General features: G+C 36.4%; 1 protein-coding gene across 17 annotated transcripts in view; it reads right to left on the reverse strand.

Annotated features, from left to right (window-relative positions):
- The window catches only part of JAK2 (Janus kinase 2), an 86,456-nt gene that overhangs the window by 28,097 nt on the left and 40,563 nt on the right, over positions 1-17,796 (reverse strand). For all 17 annotated transcript variants that reach the window (XM_030236923.2, XM_030236921.2, XM_050987283.1 and 14 more), the window contains 8 exons: positions 14,988-15,238; positions 8,876-8,999; positions 7,979-8,096; positions 7,430-7,575; positions 5,933-6,254; positions 4,129-4,248; positions 1,628-1,785; positions 794-905 (listed from right to left, as the gene is read on the reverse strand). In XM_030236923.2, coding sequence (XP_030092783.2) covers positions 794-905; positions 1,628-1,785; positions 4,129-4,248; positions 5,933-6,254; positions 7,430-7,575; positions 7,979-8,096; positions 8,876-8,999; positions 14,988-15,207 — 1,320 coding nt within the window. In that variant the 5' untranslated portion in view covers positions 15,208-15,238. The remainder of the gene's footprint in view (positions 1-793; positions 906-1,627; positions 1,786-4,128; positions 4,249-5,932; positions 6,255-7,429; positions 7,576-7,978; positions 8,097-8,875; positions 9,000-14,987; positions 15,239-17,796) is intronic.

Genomic DNA, 17,796 nt, shown 5'->3' on the forward strand with positions numbered 1-17,796 from the left:
CTCGCTGTATACCAGCAGGAAAATTCTTGTATTACCTTCCCTAGCTAAAAACACAAAGGTAGCTCTGCTAATGAAATTAAAGATAAATCCATTCTTGAAACAGGATCATGAAATTATTCAACAGCAATAATAATAAAGCATTATATCATCACTAGCAGCAATGCCAGAGAGAAGAGGTACATCTGGTTCTCTGAGAACCATATGCATTTCCAGGGTGGCTTTCTCCCGAGCTAACAACAGATATACCCAGGAGATTTGTGTTGATGTAACAGCTGCCAAATAATATGGCTGGCCCAAAACTGGGGATGAGGACAAGACCCAAACCCAGAAGAACCTGTGACGGAGGCACTCTCATATTGTCAAAGGCTGTATACCCAACCTAATGAAGCCCCACTTGTGAGGCGGGAGGAGGTACGTGGAAAACCCAGGGGAAAAAACTCAAGTAAAAACCCCCAAACATTAAAAAAATAGAAAACCCATCAGACTGCTCCAGCTCCATCTCCCAAATATCTATCCTAACAGCACAGTCCCAAGATCCATGGCATTTTCTCCAGAACTCTTAAGCTCTCATCCCTTGGTCTCCAAGGCATGTGGCATGTGTATTAGCAATTCTGTATCAACTCTGAAGTTTCTCACAAGATCCTGAAAATTGGCCCATCTGACAAAAGTAGCTATAGAATATACATACTGGACAAACATTCTGGAGGGAAAATTCAGAACAATTTACTGAACATCTCAGGCTCATGGTTACATCACAACAAAAATTAAATAGGCACTAAGACAGAATACAAACCTCTATAGCAAAGGTAAGGAAGTATTTTTTAAAATCTTTAGGACTGCAGCGAAGGACATAGAAACCAGTCTGATTGCCTGCTTTCTTCAGTTTACTGATAGCAAAGTCCATGCTGCAGCAAAAAGAAAATGCTTAATATTGCGTAATTGCAAAATGCAGAGATATAAGATGTTGAGTAATAAGCAATATTAACAAATATCCAACAGAGCAATAATTAAAACTTTCAATTTTGTACAGCTTTCTTTAAGATAATCTCTTTGCTCTTTATTTTCCAATATATAGGGTGATTGCTTATGTAGAGAGCAGCATACTAAAATCTTTTGATACTAAACCATCACAATAATTTATCCAATAAGAAATGTTAGCTAAGGGCTAAAAAAGTGTATTTCCCACAGCTTATGATATGATTTTCAACATGCATTATGAAAGAAGTTATAATAAAATTACCTAACAAAAAAGTTTAAATTAGCAGAACATTTGTGTGGGTGAAAACAAGGGGTGGGTTTAACCAGGAAAATGGCTAACAAGAAAAAAGAACTGAAATAAAACAACATTCATTATTACAATAATGAACTTCCTCTTAAACAAGCCTTGCTAACTCACTATTTCGATCCATATCAAGGAATGATCTTTCCACTTAATTTTTATAACATGTCACAAAGCCACTGTATTTTACAAAGTGAAAAATAAGAAGAAAAATATAAAGCATTTTATGTTACATAAATGCAATAAAAAATATTTTAAGATGCCTACCACAGTTCACAGAAAACTAAAGCTCATCTTCCAAAAAAAAAAAAAAAATTCAACTGTCACATTACTTAAAAAAATACTTACAAAATTGGCCCATGACAGTTGCTTTGGATATTTTCAAGGACTGATGGTGGTGCTACTTCTTTACAGAGATAATGATGGGCATCCGCTGTTAATCTGTAATATCCATCAATTAATGATACAAAGGAGAGAGCTTCTCTTAATGACTGAAATTCAGCCTCCTGTTCAATTGCCAGAGAACAATATGGGGCAGGGAGGGAGAGAGAATTTCAATTTTTAATAGGCAACAAAAAATTCCTGAATGTGCTAATGCTATAAAAGATACGCACATTAAAGACATGAATAAAAGCAGTTTTTAACTGATGTTTGTATGTTCTACTTTCTTGTTACCATTCAAAACTTGATAGCAACCTTCAATGTTCAAGATCAAATACAAACCAAAGAAAACAGAGAAGTTGTGGATGCCTTATCCCTGGAACAGGCTTTTGAGCAATCTCCTCTAACGAACTGTGTCCCAGCCCATGGGAGGGGTGTTGGAACCAAATGATCTTTAAAGTCCCTCCCAACTCCAACCATTTCACCATTCTATGAAATCTCCCCTAAAATAAACAAACCCTTAGTCTAAATAGATGAAACTGAAGAGGAATGTCAATATGAAAGAGCATTTGAAAGGGAAAAAAAAGTAGGTACAAGTCAGCATGCAGACACCTACTGCCCTGCCAATACAGTCTGGTTCTTTTCCCTAAAGGAAAGCCTTCACTTATCAAAGATATATAAGACTGCACTGCCTTCAAGCAGAAAAGAAAAATCTCCAGGAAAGTACCTGTCTGAAAACTTAACTACTAGTCAGCAAAAACTGGCATCCTCAGCTGGATCATAGACAGAAGATGACCTTTTACTACTATGAAGACAGGTACTGTGGATAGGAACAGGGAGAAAAATTGTGTGGTCAATGGAAAATGGGTGTGAAAAAGGTCTTAAGCACAGTATGATTAAAAGGAAATTAATTTATTAAAACCAGGGAAAAATTACATTAATCTGCAACAACATAATAATTACTGCAAATAAAAAAAAAATCAGAGACGCATTTTCTGAGTCCCTAGATTTCATTCAGTAGTGTAACCCAACAGTATGTGGGTTTAGTATGTGTTCCCCTGTGACACCAGAGACATACTTAGGTGAACACAATTATTTGGTAAGTTCTTTGCTAGAGAGCAATAAAATAAACAATAAATTTAGAGTCTTCAAACTCCTTTTTAAGAGGACCAGGACCTGGAAACAACTGCAGCCCATGGTGCAGACCATGGTGAGGCAGCTGTGCCTCTGCAGCCCATGGGAGTTCATGATGCAGCAGAGATCCCCCTGCAGCCCATGAAGAACCTCATGTCGCAGAAGGAGGATGTGCCTCAAGGTTGTGACCCCATGGGAAGCCTACACAGAAACATAGGTGTTAGCAGGACTTGTGGTCCCATGAGCCACTATGGAGCTGTGGAACAGCCTGTTCCTGGAGAACTACACTTCATGGAAGAGACCAACACTGGAGCAGTTCATGAAGAACTGCACCCTGTGGAAACAAAGTGCACTGGAGAAGTTCATGGAGGACTGTCCACCATTGGAGGGATCCCTTTCTGGAGCAGGGGATGAGTTTACGAAGACTGAGAGGCAAGGGGAACACGCAATGAACTGACCACACCCCCCATTCTCAATCCTCTACACTGCTGAGGAGAAGAAAGTAGAGAATAAGGAATGAAGTTGGCCCATGAAGAATGGAGGGGTGGTGGGAAAATGTTTTTAGGATTTTTTATTCTCATTACCCTACTCTGAAACAAATTCAATTAATCTCCCTGAGTCAATTCTGTTTTGACCATGATAGTTAATACATCAGTGACATCTATCCTTATCTTGACCCACAAGCCTTTCATTGCATTTTTTCTCCTCTGTTCAAGCGAAGAGGGGAGTGATTAGAGCAGATTTGGTGGGCACCTCGTGCCCAGCCAGGGCCAGCCCACCTCACAACTCTGTGATGTTATACCTGCTAGAAAGCCTGATTCAAGTGCAAGGTTGTAGTTCAAGTAAAAAACTTTTTACATTTGGGCATAAAATATTTTCTTAATATCTTCTTCCAAGAATTGTACACAGTAAAAGCAGTAACATTAATTTTGTCCTGATACTTATTTTGTATCGTCATTCTTCAGAACATTTTGAAGCCTTTTTCAATGTGTTGGTCTCTAGCAGACAGCTTATCAGGACACCATGGAAACAGCACACTTGAGAACTGAAACCATGGACTCAGGTTTAAGACTAATAAACAAAAGAACCAATCTGTGTACCAGAAATTTTCCTCAGATATAAATATCTACTTCTATTTCATTTCAAGCACATAGCTTTGAATGCAGAAGACCTTTAGTGTTCTTATAACACCCCTTACACTGCTGATAGGTGTTTAGTTTTATCTCATGCTTAATTAACGTGGTCATGGATTATACAATACTATGCATACAACAATCACACAGCATGCTCAAAGCAGTATCTATTAGAAAGAGCAGCAACCAAAGTAAACAGACCAGATTCTTGCTGTCTTGCTTGTGAATGGTGACAATTCTTCTCTCACTGGAGCCTTCTTGGCTCGCTTGTTTAATGCTGACATCAATGATATCAGGAAAATCACAGTATGTTTGTAAATCCTGAAACAAACATCATATAATATCAGTAATAACATAAATGGCAATTAAAAAGCCTCATCTATCTGCAGCATTGGAACGTCTACAACTCTGAACTCATAAGCTAACAACACAGAGGATTATAAAACCTTGAACATGCCATTACAAGCAAATAAAGGATTTTTTTTTCTTTATGGAGTCATCACTAGGAACATAAATTGAAGAATAGACAGAGATCCAGAAACCATGAACAGAAATATCCACATATGGGGTTTGGTTTTTTATAATTGTAAATATTTCTTTACTCTGTAGTATTTTATGAACAGTGGAACATTTTGATTATTTTTTTGAGAAGGGTTTTTTTTTGTGAGCTTATTATTAGCATCCTGATTAAACAGCTTTAGAAAGTCTGTTTAACAATACAAAATGTCATAACTTCATTCAGAGTGATACAAGTAGTTGGAATGAAGTGTATGGTACTCCGCTCAGACCTATGTACTTGTTCATCTGGTTGGTGAAAATGTAAACTTGCAAAACACACTTCTTCACAATCTACTCCACATATGTCATTACATACAAATAATTATTTTTCAGTTCAGTATATAAATAACAATTCATCAGTAAAGTTTACTGAAACAAGTTACGGTCATGTTTACAAGCAGCCATATTTACAAGCAGCAATATATGCAGTGTCTGTCAATAACAGGATGATAATATTTTTGATTATGAAAAAATAATTTGGCAATCTTTATAAAAAACATCATTCATTCAAACACTATGCTTACTAAAGGCTTGCATGCCAAGCCCAAACAGCATAGTATGCATACACTTTGTACACCTAAAACTGGAAACTGCAGAATCTGACATTTATGACAGCTCCTGCCAGAGCAACTTGCATTTACAGTAAAATTAGGGAAGGCAGAGGGCTGATACATAACTGTGAATGAAGTAATTGTCAATCTACAAATATTCTAAGAACACCACAAAAAAAAATGGGCATGTAGTCAGATTTACTTTTTGCTAAGTATTGAAAAAACTCACTAGCAAATAGCATTTTTTACAAATTATTACAGCACACTGTAGAAATACAACTTTTTGTACTTTGGTCTTGTCTGCTACATATTATGAATCAAAATTACCAAACCAATGTGATTATTTTGAAAAAAACACATACAACAGTTTGCCTTTACTTTTACCTTTGGAAAACTCCCACACTCTCAATGTTCACTGCTTTGAATTTATATCAGGTTTTGGTAAACTCAACATAATGAACAGTCATGATGGGAAATCACATACACACACACAAAATAATACTGCTGAATAAAAATGCAGCAGCACATGATTACTAGCACTTATAGGAACCATTAAGCACCTAATTCCTGAAGAAAGACTATATGGACTCCACAATCACACAGAGGTCATTTTAAATTTGCTAACTGAGACACTGGTGGGTGTCTAACTGCAGCACAAAAGAGGTATAGGAGAAATTTGCCTGTTGTTTGGAGTCCTTAGATCCCTGCTTTCAAAGATTTGGGGAATTTCTGCATTTTATCTACAATGGGGGCATGGTCATTACATTTCCACATTTTTTATAAGTCATTGTGAAGTAAAATTTGCCACCAAATTTGCTTGAGGTAATTCAGAACTTCGAAAACAAGCTTACTACTCTGTTCAATAACAAGTCAGTAAACTAATTTTTTAAAATTACCTGCTCTCCAAGTGTCTCACAGTCTTTAAGTTTTCCCCTTGAACACTGAATTCCACCATTTCCAGTTATTACAACGGTTGCAAAACTTTCCTCTCCAGAAGGACCTCCACCAGGTTCTTTTACTTCAAAAACCTCTGAATAGAAGGCAGGCTGAAGGGTTTCCAGATTTATGAGATACTTAAGCTTCAAGTTTCTGGCAGTAGCTTTGCATTGGCCAAACTGTTGTATAAATTTGCGGAACCGGTACCTTATTCTTTTTCGTGTCAAAATGTGGTAGTCTTGGATTTTTGCTCGCACACACTTAGGTAAAAACATTTTGTAGCTGTGAATACACAACCAGACAAAAAAAAGCTACTAATGTTATCCATTAAATCCAGCAAAGATAATTAGCTCTGTGCTAAACAAATCAACATTGAAAACACCTTTTCCTCTAAATGTACTGTTATTTTTACAACTGTAGGGTAACAAAACATAATGCAGATTGAAGACAGGATTTATTTCAAACAGAGCTCTCTGTCTTCTTCCAGTTTCCATTTTTTCCTTCATTGCAACATAAATTACATAAGGCTTTTTCCATAAATCCAAAGATGTCTGTTCTTTCATTAGTGAAGTTCTAAGGTAAGGCAGCAGAAGTTACAAAATTGCTCTGTTTGGTGTAGAAATTGTAAAGAGGAACTGCATGGCAACTACATGGATAAAGGACAGACTTCCTGGCTGAAAATACTGGTGGTAGAATACAAAACTGTGGTTGGTTGTCACTGAAGTTCCTATGTCAGGGACAGAATTAAGTCAGCTGGATTAGAAACGGATAGTATTGATACACCCAAGTGAGTTGATGAACTCAAGAAAGTTTAGCAGAGATCTGCCCAAGATGGTTAAGAGCCTGGAGCACATGACATAAGAGAAGAGGCATATGGGAGCTTGATTTGTTCAGCCTGGAGAAAAGTAGGGTCAAGTATGGTGCTCTATTAATTGTCATCTATCAATAGAAAGGACAAGAGACAATTATCAGTATCACAGAAGAGACTGATTAGGTACAGAGAAAATCTTTCACAATGGCCATGGTCACGCGGAGGCCAAAGCGGCACAGATTTACACGGGAATCTTCACATCTGGACATTTTCAAAACTTCACTGGATGAGGCCCTGAGTACCTTCATCTAACTTTGTATTTGATCCTGACAGGAACAGGAGCTTGGATCTGATGACATCCAGAAGGTGTATCACCTAAAATTATTACTTACATATTTTCTCTGCTGCCTTAACTTTCATCAAGAGAGTCAAATCCATGTCTCCAAATCATGAATGGTCATCATGAAACAAATTTTCTATTAATTTCTACTTTACATTCTAGTTTACATTCATTTCTAGGTAAAATTATGTAACTATTTTACATCAACACATCAACAGATGAACAGTTTCTCCTAGACACTAACATGCAAAAATACAACCTTTAAGCATGAGATAGATGTGAAACAGTTACAAATTACAGAATCACCTGACTGAATTGTAAATAGCCATTGGGGTTTGGTCCTTTTCTTTGGCCACTCTCATCATATCTAGAACAGCCATTCCAAGGCATTCTTCTTGTGTTTCGTGAGTAACAGGCATCTGTACCCATCCATCCAAAAAATCAGCTCGCCACTGAGAAAGAATTCAAGAAAGCAAATGAAACCTGGTGCACTGCTGCTTACTAAGAATGGAGGTTTGGGGTGCAGTTGTCGGGGGGAGCTGTGGTTGTGTTGTTTGATTGTTTTTTTGGTTTGTTTAGGGGGTTTTATTGGCTTGTTTTTTTAAAGACTGAATGACCTACTTCATCCACAAAGCGATGTACTTATTCATAAGGAATACCAGCTGTTATCATGCTTAGAAGCACTGTTTTGAACTTCATCTCTCCAAATACACAATAGGACATAGAATTTAATTTCCAGCTTGAGAGGGCTTCAGGCTTTCAAGAGCCTGCAGAGTTACCAGGAGAAGATGGAAAGGGAATAAATGCTAACAACCCTCACCAATCTGCATTTAGAAACAGGCGAGCAAATCATACCTGCGCGAATAGGTAAGACATGACAAGATCGTCAAGGACGGGGCTCTCTGCACCACGAAGAACGCCATACCGGTATGCTCTGTTGCTGCCACTGCAATACCAGTGGGGAAAATAAAACCTGGTAGGAAATAAATTCAAGCAAACGTTAATAAACAGATATTTGGGTTACCAGCATCAGACATTACTGCTCTCATATACATGTAACTAGTGCTGCTGATCTGGAGGACCACTATGTAACCCCAGTTATTCAATGAAGACTTCAGATCCAGTTCTTGGTGTTTTAAAGTACTACAGTATTCAAGCAAGGTGATAAACTGTACTGAGAGGAATGAGAACCTTTGCTAAGTTATTCTCACAAATCAGAATACAGAGAATTTTATTAGTGCCTTCTAGTTTCTTTTGAAACAGTTCCCAAGAAAACACCTGGGGCAAATTATATAATGTAAATAAATTAAGCAATTTACAAAAGGAAAACTGTGACTACAGTTTTAGTTGTCCACAATCAATTGTAAGGTTAAGGAAAAATGGTTTTATTGTAGAAACATGCCTGACTATGCATGACAATTACTCTGCATTTCAGAAACTACTAATTTCAAACAGGCAAGCACAGAGAAGATGAGATGTATCATTATTAAGAAAGGTTTTTACTTCTAGTATATTTTTATTGGGTTTTTTTTTCAATCTGAAACTGATAAACATATTGGATAAAGAAAATGAATAAAGTACATAACTCAAATCACTCCAGTATTTTTGATTCTTTTAGCTCCCTGTTTTCCAGAGAAAGCCAGCAATCTGTCCATAACTTCTAAGAAACTACAGTTCAACTAAATATCATATTGGTTGTGTTCACAGTCTTGTTGCTATAATGAAAAGTGTGTAACATTTTATTTAGATTACCTTATCCGGTAAATTAGGATGAGTCTGGTTGTTTCATCCACATGGAAGATGTGATTTGGGGGATACCACATTCTGTCTGTTTCATTCATGAGTGCAAACATATTATGATACACTGGCATGATACCTACAGGAAGAGCACAGAAGCAAACATCAGTAGGAAACAGTTTTCACAAAATATTTTTAAAATACTGTGGGTTAAAAGCAGCAGATTGCCACAGTGCTCTACTACTATCATCAACAGGTATCAATATTGCCAACAACACTGCAATCACAATCCCATAACCTGCAGGCTGCTTTGCTGGTTAAATTTTCCACTCTTCCTTTATGCTCTCAGACTGAAGACTCTGTTCACCTCTTGTCCTACACCCGCTGTTAGATTACAAGATTTTCTTCGTATGGCATTTAATAAAATGTCTTCTTAGCTTCTCAGTTTAGAAACAGCTTACAACAGTAGATTTTTTTTCCTGCCTTTGCAAAATCAGATGATTTGATTTAAGCATTGATTTTACAACTAAGCATTGATTTTAGGACTTTAGACTGATTAGAAATTAGAAGTAAAGCAACACAAAGGAAATTGTAGTGACTAGGACAACCACTGGCCATTTCCTCTTAGTAACTCAGTTTACAACAAACCCAAACATATACTTCTAAAATAAAACAGAACTGGAAAATATTCTTTTCCCTCAAGAACTTTGAATTATGCTATTGGTAACTGACAAGCAATCCTACTTAATCAGAAACTACAAAAATCATTTGAGCATCAACTCTTCAGCAGCACCAGAATTTTAATTTGATTTTGATGCTCCCAGCTGAAACACAGCATAGGACTCAGCATAGTACTGTGCTGCAGTGTCATGCACCCCTGTGGTGACAGTGTTAGGTTTGGAAAACAGGTTAACTCCTGTGCTGTCAGGAAAACTGACAGCACAAAAGGATGAACTGCAGGTATTTACACACATATTCTGAAGACAGAAAGAGACACAGGTCAAAAGGCCAGAGAGTAGGATGAAAAACTACAATTTCAAAGTTACAGTTGGTCATATCTAAAGAAAGCTTCACATTAAAGAAATATACTTTGGGGTAAGAAGGCAAAAAAATAATGGAAAAACACATAGGTAAAGACAACAAAAGTAACATAAAATGACGTTATGAGACAAAAGAATTCTGGGAAAAGGCAAAATACCAACACCCTTGCCAAAAGACTTAGAATGACATAATTGAAATTCTTACAAGAAAGCAGAAGAAGAAAAAATCCTTTATTTCTTTCTGTTCTAAATAACACCTAGGTAATTCCTGAAAGGCACAGACCCCACATTTCTTTCATCATAACTAAACAGCATGTAAGACAATCTGAAGAAACCACCAATTCCACATACAAAACCACATAACCCTTTGGAATACAGCATATTTCAGTCTTAAACAACTAGCTTATTAAAGTTGATACAAAAAAGGGTTTGCTTCTATAGGGGTCTAGTAAGAGGGCTAAGAACCAGAGTTCTATTGTGTATTTGTGAAGATTAAACTGCTGAAATCTGTAGGCTAATCATCTGACAACTTGTTAAAACAAAGCTCTACAAAACATGCCAGAGATGCAGGTCTTAACACATGATTTTCTATGAAAAGGAGTCACAGACTCACAGGAAACTAGAGAAATGGAAAGCATTACATAAGGTAATGAAAGGGAAACCAAAAAAAACCAAAACCCTCACAGGCATAAAACTGAAGGGATAAGTAACTGAAAGATTCTGCAATTCTAAATGTTGTAAATTTATGGTGCAATATGACATATTTGATCCATCCAAGTTTTGAGGATTTTTTTATGGAGTTAAAAGGAAACCTACCCCATACAACTAAACATGGCTCTCGTTTGATGTGAGAAGTGGGATGAACTACACTATACTACATGTCAGCTGTCCATAAAGCAGTAACTCAGCAGTTACTAACTTAGCAGTTTTACGGCTGTGTGGTGTATGTACCCAAACAATTTCAGATCAGTGTAATGTACATGAGAATCACCAGCCTATTTCATGACTCTTGCTAGATGCTAAACACCATTCAGGGCAATGCTGAATATTTACTATATAGCTACTGAGACCTAGCTAGTCTCCCTAATACATTTACCCAAACGACTAACCATTCCGTGTATGCTTAATGAACAACGTTTCAAAACCATATTCTTAAATTCAAATGCTAAGCTTCCATATTTGACCAAATACATTCTAGACACCACAATCATCATGCCAACCCACACCTCAAAAAACCCCACAGGTATTTCAAGATCCTATCACTGCCATTCTGAAACTTTAACCAACTTTAACCCCCAACAAATCAGAAGTACTTATACTAAGCCCTCGCCCTGCCACTGGCTTCCTTTGTATGAATAGTAAATTGTGCACTCTTCCATCCCTCATATTTTGGCATTTATAGTCCTTAATGGTTAACTTGCACCATTCACTGGCATTATTTAAGGACACAAAGATCATATTTTCCAAGAAAAGGAGTTTAACTTTTTTATCCCTTCCCCTTTAGAACTATTAATTTGCTTTGCTACACTTAATGCTCCACAATTATAAAACAGAGCAAAATCCCTTTATGAAATAGAGTCTTGAAAATTGTCCACAAAAATCTGACAAAAGCAAAGAGGCCAGAAACTTCACTTTTCGTGCAATTCTCACCACCACTATTAACTGCAGAGCCCTTTAAAGTGAAGATAACTGCTGTATTTAAATGTTTTCTTTAGAAACAATGAAAATCAAAGAACTGGAGTGGGGAATAAAAGTTTTCTGCTGAAGCCTAGATATGTCAACAATAGTGAAAAGGAGAAATATAAGAAAAGGAGAAATATAAGTGTAAGTGAAGGAAAAAGAGAAATGTAAGTGTAAGTGAAGGTAAGTAAAATCATAGAAGCCCTTCACAACAGGTACTGAAAAGCCCCCCTGGATTTTTGCACTGTATTAACATGATATCAGCTCAATCAGTGAGGAATTAGGAGAGAAGATAGTGACTTGGGCATAAAAAATCAGAATTTTCACTGCTTTGATTCTCCAGCAAGGGCTATCAAGTAAATTTTCTGGAATATTGCAATGACAAGGTCTCTTTAAAATTTATTTATTTATTTATTGCATAAGGCTAAAGAAAGGAGTGTATATATATATATATATATATATATATATATATAGTATATACATACAATAAAGTATATAGGATATATACTTAACTAAAGTCAAGTAACATTACAAAAGACTACCACACAGCATCCTTCAGACTTCTCTTTCAAACCTAAAAAAAAGTAGATGCTTCTTTTCCTCACTGTGACTTTAGAACTTCACATCCAGACAAATCTCACAAATTCATTATCCTGAAGCAGCTAAGAAAATACAGTTTTTCTGTATCTCCTCCGTTGTTGGCATTAGGAATCCTTTCTCCCATACAGTATATTTTCATAAAGTAATGTCCCTCTTCTAAGAAAAATTAAAAACCAGGAAGTGTAAATCACAGCAAGCCATGACACAACTATGAAATGTGAAAGTCATGCAGAGTCTGCAATAGGAATACTGTTGTATGAAACTCTCAACTGAAGCATGTAAGTCATTAGATATAAAAAGACAAAAGCAATTAGTTGAATGATTAATAAAAATCTCAAATTTTCTATATAAAAAGTCTAATACAAACATTAGTTCTCATACAGTTGGAAGTAAACTATTTAAAACTTATGTGGCATTGCATATACCACATGGAAATTTGATTGCCTTTTTTGACATAAAAATAGTATCTTGCATTATCATTCATACTAACTGGAGGCTTACCAAACCCTTAACATCACATTCAATGTCACTATCCTGTCAACAAAATGGTTTCTGAATAGTCAATCAAAGCTTCTATTTCTTTTCCTGGAAAAACAGAATTGCCCTGAGTTCTCATTAATTCATTCCCCAGCTAGTGGGGGAGAGCAGGGGGGGCTGCATGTTCTGGGTGGATTTTCAGGAAAAGCTATCACTTAAAGGAAGACAAACAAGAAAAACCAAACAACAACACCACCTCACAAAAACAAGCAAACCACACACACACACACACACACACACACACACGAAAAAAACCCCCAAAACAACAAAAAAACCCAACCACCGAACAAAAAAACCAACCCTCAGTGAACAGCTATACTCAATGGCAACTACGAGCTGTGTGAACCCTGAGTCATGCCAAATCTGGAAATTCAGCATGCATAGAATTCCCTTATTAGCAGCACAGAATTTCTTCTTGAGCATAGAAGCATAGACTACAAATCATAACATTATGCAATGCACTCTCTCCCTTGAAAACATTTAATTGACTGCAAACACTGCCACCACTTGTCACATTAAATGCTTTGAAACAGAGCTTTTACTTACTTCTAATTAAAAACTCTGCCATTTTAAGGTGTTCCAAGAGACACCAGCATTTTTCAAGGATTGTACCATGGAAATTCTGACATATTTGCAATTCAGATGGGTGAGAATTAAAATGAAGATACACCTAACACAAAGATTCTGCAACCTCTAGAATGATTTCTCTAATATATTTCATTTCCATCATCAGTTAGTTCGTCTAATACCACTTTCCCCCTCAGGCTGAGAACAATACATTTCTTCAATTGGTGTGACATTTCTAATATTTTACTTGGCAATTAACTAGCTAACATGCAAGAACTGAACCATGACTAACTCATTCATTTAAATTTAATTTCAAGACACCTTATTTATTTTTGCATTTCTGCTTGGAAAATGTGATAGTCACTTTTACGTACGGTTTTCCTTATAAAAATACAAACCCACAAAAATTTTTATATTTATTATATTTTCCCAAACCAGAAAACTGTTTTTAAATAAAGTTAAAAAAAAATGGCTGAGCTTTTGCATGCACATATCAAACTGGCAGAAAAATATTTAGACAGACTAATACTTTTATAGCCAATACATACCAGATCTAATGTCAAGTTAGCAACTGGAAAATTTCCAATTAAACTGTTTAAAAGATACATAATGAGACTCTCTCTGCTGATGTTTGCCTAGATCCAGTCCTGCTTTGCCTCCAACAGCAGTCATACTTGGATATAGACAGTTCTGCTATCAAAAGATCTATCAGTTGTTCAGATCACAAAATTCATTAACAATTAGCAAATTTGTTATATTTCAGTCTTGCTTACCACCCAGATCACTCCCTTCTTAACCAAGTATTCTGACTCATAGCTTACTCCTGAAAGATGAGTCTTGCAAACATAAACATTATTTGACTCTATGGAGGCATAATGTGTTCTGCTGTACAACCAAAAAATCCTCTCAGGAAAAAAAAAAAACCCAAAAAAACCAATAAGAAGCAATGCCTCATGATTTAAGCACTAATGGTTGTTATGAAAGAAAAAAAAGAACAAAAAGATGGTCACTTTCTTACCCAGAGATAACAGGAATGAATTTGTTTTATTAAAAAACCCAATGTACTTTTGCGAAGAAAGGCGCACGCACAAAATGCATGCTTGAATTATCTTACTACAGATTTCAGCCCTGGTGCATGTTAGACTCTGGGTAAATGCAACAATTCAAAGACATTCTTAGACATCAATGTATTATTTACTTATAATATGCTGCCATGTTATTTACACACTTTATTTCCTAAACCATTACGAAGAGCATCAACCACACACACAAGCATTCATGTTATATCTAACAGAACAGTTTCCTTCTGAAAGTGATTAAGCATGTATAATAAACATATGCACACAACTTCCAGGACTAATCTGTTTTGCAGGGCTGCATCAGGAAGTAATTCATGCTATTTACAGCTCCTGCTATGATTTAACTATTCAAACTGTATCTTAGCTCAATGTAAGAATACTTTCACTTACAGGATGGTATACCCTTAAATTATTTGAAAAAATACGGCAGTCACCCAATTCAGCTTCACAACCATTCTAATGGGAACAGTTTTACAGTCTTGTGCTAATTGCACCTGAAGGAACAGAGAAATTAGCATTTCAGACTAAATGCCACCATTTGATGAGCTTTGGATTGTTGAAAACTTTCTTGTACAAAGCTGGATTTCACTGCTTCATTAGATAAACTGTTAGGTATATACTTACCACAGGCTTTACAGGCAACAGCACAAATCTCTTCTGCAACGTATTCTCCAGCTGAAAATTGAAGGTAATCTCCTTCTGTCTTCCCAGGAGAATGATAAAGGTACACTTGAAGCAATGGTTCTGTCTGCTTGGTTGCACTGCTATTTCCACGGATGTCACCATTCTGGTGGACAGTAGAAGTTGCTGTACTTTCCATATTTGTCATGGTAAGACAAGCCATAGTTTGTTTTGGTTCTGTTCAGAGCACCTGCCTGAAAGAAATGTAAGAAATACTTCTTGACTAACCGTACTTGGTTTTATTTGTAATATTCGTATTTAGTGACAGTACAGTTCTGACACTGAGAAATCATTAGAACTTGAAGACAAGCAAATAGCTTAGGTGGTTTATGAAAAGCTGAGTTTCTCTTTGATTTACTACATAGCCCTAGAGGAAAAGTAACTGACAGTATTACAGGAAAAAACAAAATATTAATTGGGAGTCCAGCTAGAGGATTATCACTTTTCACTGGATTTTAGACAGCATGTGCTCACCTGCAACACACTAATTAAACATGAAAGCCAAATGAATTGCTTTAATGAGATCCGAACAATTTATTTTAATCCCAATTTAAACTTAAAAGACAAAATAACTAGTTGGGTAACAAACTAGCACTGACAAAGAGAAGGATAGAAATAGTACCTGAGTTTTCATTGTAAGTAGACACTTCAAAAAAGTGCTAAGATGAGAATCTAACAGACATGGTTTGTATCTAGGAATAGGAGATCTTCCAAGACCACCTTCTCTCAGAAAAAAATAATTTAATCTGACATCAAAATAACAGTCCTCTCTGATAAATGTAATCAAATAATATTAATAATCTAATAAATAACCACAGATATATCTGAGAATGAAAAAAAAAGTTTAAAAATGTGAGATTAGACAGCATATTCCAAAACCAGCTGAAGAATATCTTTGTTTCCCTGTGATTGCATCATAATTTTAATCGGTATAATCCCTGCTTAAGACAAAAGCTTAGACCACAGTCAAAAAGCTTGCTTTTATTAGAAGTTATTCCAAGTAGCTACCACCTAGAATTCTGCATTTCTTATTCTGAAAATCCAGAATAGGTTCAAAGAAGACAATTAAAAAGATTTGAATTTTAGAATCAAAGTATGGTTTGGGCAACAATAATGGTGCCCTGATGCCTCCTTCTCTTTGAGTTGAACAACCCCAACTGTCTCAGTCCTTCCTCATGGAAGGACTCCTCACTCCTGCCCTCTGATTGTTTTTGTGGCCCTTCTCCGGACCCACTCCAAATGTTCCATGTCTTTCCTGTGCTAGGGGCCCCAGGGCTGGACACAGGACTCCAAGTGCAGTCTCACAAAAACCCAGCAGAGGAGGAGAATCACACCATATGACCTGCTGGCAGTGCTTCTTTGTATATGATGAAATTGGTTTTCTGGGGCGCCAGTGCACATTGCCAGCTTGCATCTCAGTTTTTAATCTACTAGGATCCCCAAGTCCTCATCCACAAGGCTGTTCTCAAATGCATTCATCCTCCAGCCTGTACTGATCCTGAAGATGGCTTTAACCTAGATGCAAGACCAGGTGCACTTGGTACTGTTCAACTTCATGAGTTTCCCATGGAATCACTTCTCAAGTCTGTCAAGATGCCTCTTGATGGTGTCCCTTCCCTCAGTCCCTTCAGCTGCACTAGTCAGCTTGGTATCATTCTCAAACTCACTAAGGGTCTGCATGTTGCTGCTTAAGATATTGAATGGTTAATAAAGACATTGTACTTGAAAATGTAAATATCTCAGTTAAAAATATGTTTATTGATCTGCATCGGCATATGGGTGTTGCATTCTTGATGCACTATTTTCAACAGCTTTTGTTTGTGTTGAACTGTGTTGCTTTATCAGGAAAGAGCGGTTTGGAACATGTTCTGGTTTTTTTCTTTTTTTTAATTTTTTGTTCCTAGCTAGAATTATTTTAGAAAGGATGAGTGTATGAATATTCATTAATGTGGGCTAAAGATGATGTGTGCTATGGAAACCACAACAATTATATCAGCAGGAAAAAAAGGCTGAACATCTTAAATAAGGAAAACACTAACTTAATGAGTTATGAGATGACAAAAATATTCAATTACATATCCAAGAGGATAAAACTGTGTTACCATTATGCTAATTCTGGGGGAAAAAGAAAAAAGATACCATCACCAAATGAAAAATGTATCCTTTTACTTCCCAAACTAAGCAACACAAAGAACCAGTGTATTATAGATGTATAAATATGAATGTCTAGATACAAATGTCATTCACTACATTCCTTAGGCCCTTATACAGGGGATACACAGATTTCCTGTGCCTCATTTACAGAGCCAATCACCTTTAACTGAAAAGGTATGTGCTTTTAGCTCCAAAGATAGCACAGGTAACAAGTACATGTTTAACTAAGGAAGAAAAGCATCCCTCCTCACTCAACAAGGAATTACTGTTTTTTAGAAGAAAATCACCACATGACTATAAACATTACATTTAAAAGATTTCTCACTACCTTTGTCAACATTACGCAAGACATAATGGTTGTGCTCTAGAAGTTGCTTTTATAAAGCACACAGCTTTAACACCACAGGGGGCCATCTTTAATTACTAGTAGTTTTCCCAAAATACTCCAGAATTAACCCCTGTTTATTCAAAACTTAACCTGAACTGACAGATTTTTCATCTTAGTCACTCAGCTTTATGTCTATCCAAAACTGAATGGAAATGCAATTCCTCAACCAAACTGAAAACCTGTACAGTTTCAGAAGCGTACTAAACACAC

This window comes from Serinus canaria, chromosome Z (genome assembly GCF_022539315.1).
Source record: "Serinus canaria isolate serCan28SL12 chromosome Z, serCan2020, whole genome shotgun sequence".
In the NCBI taxonomy this organism is placed as follows: Eukaryota; Metazoa; Chordata; class Aves; order Passeriformes; family Fringillidae; genus Serinus; species Serinus canaria.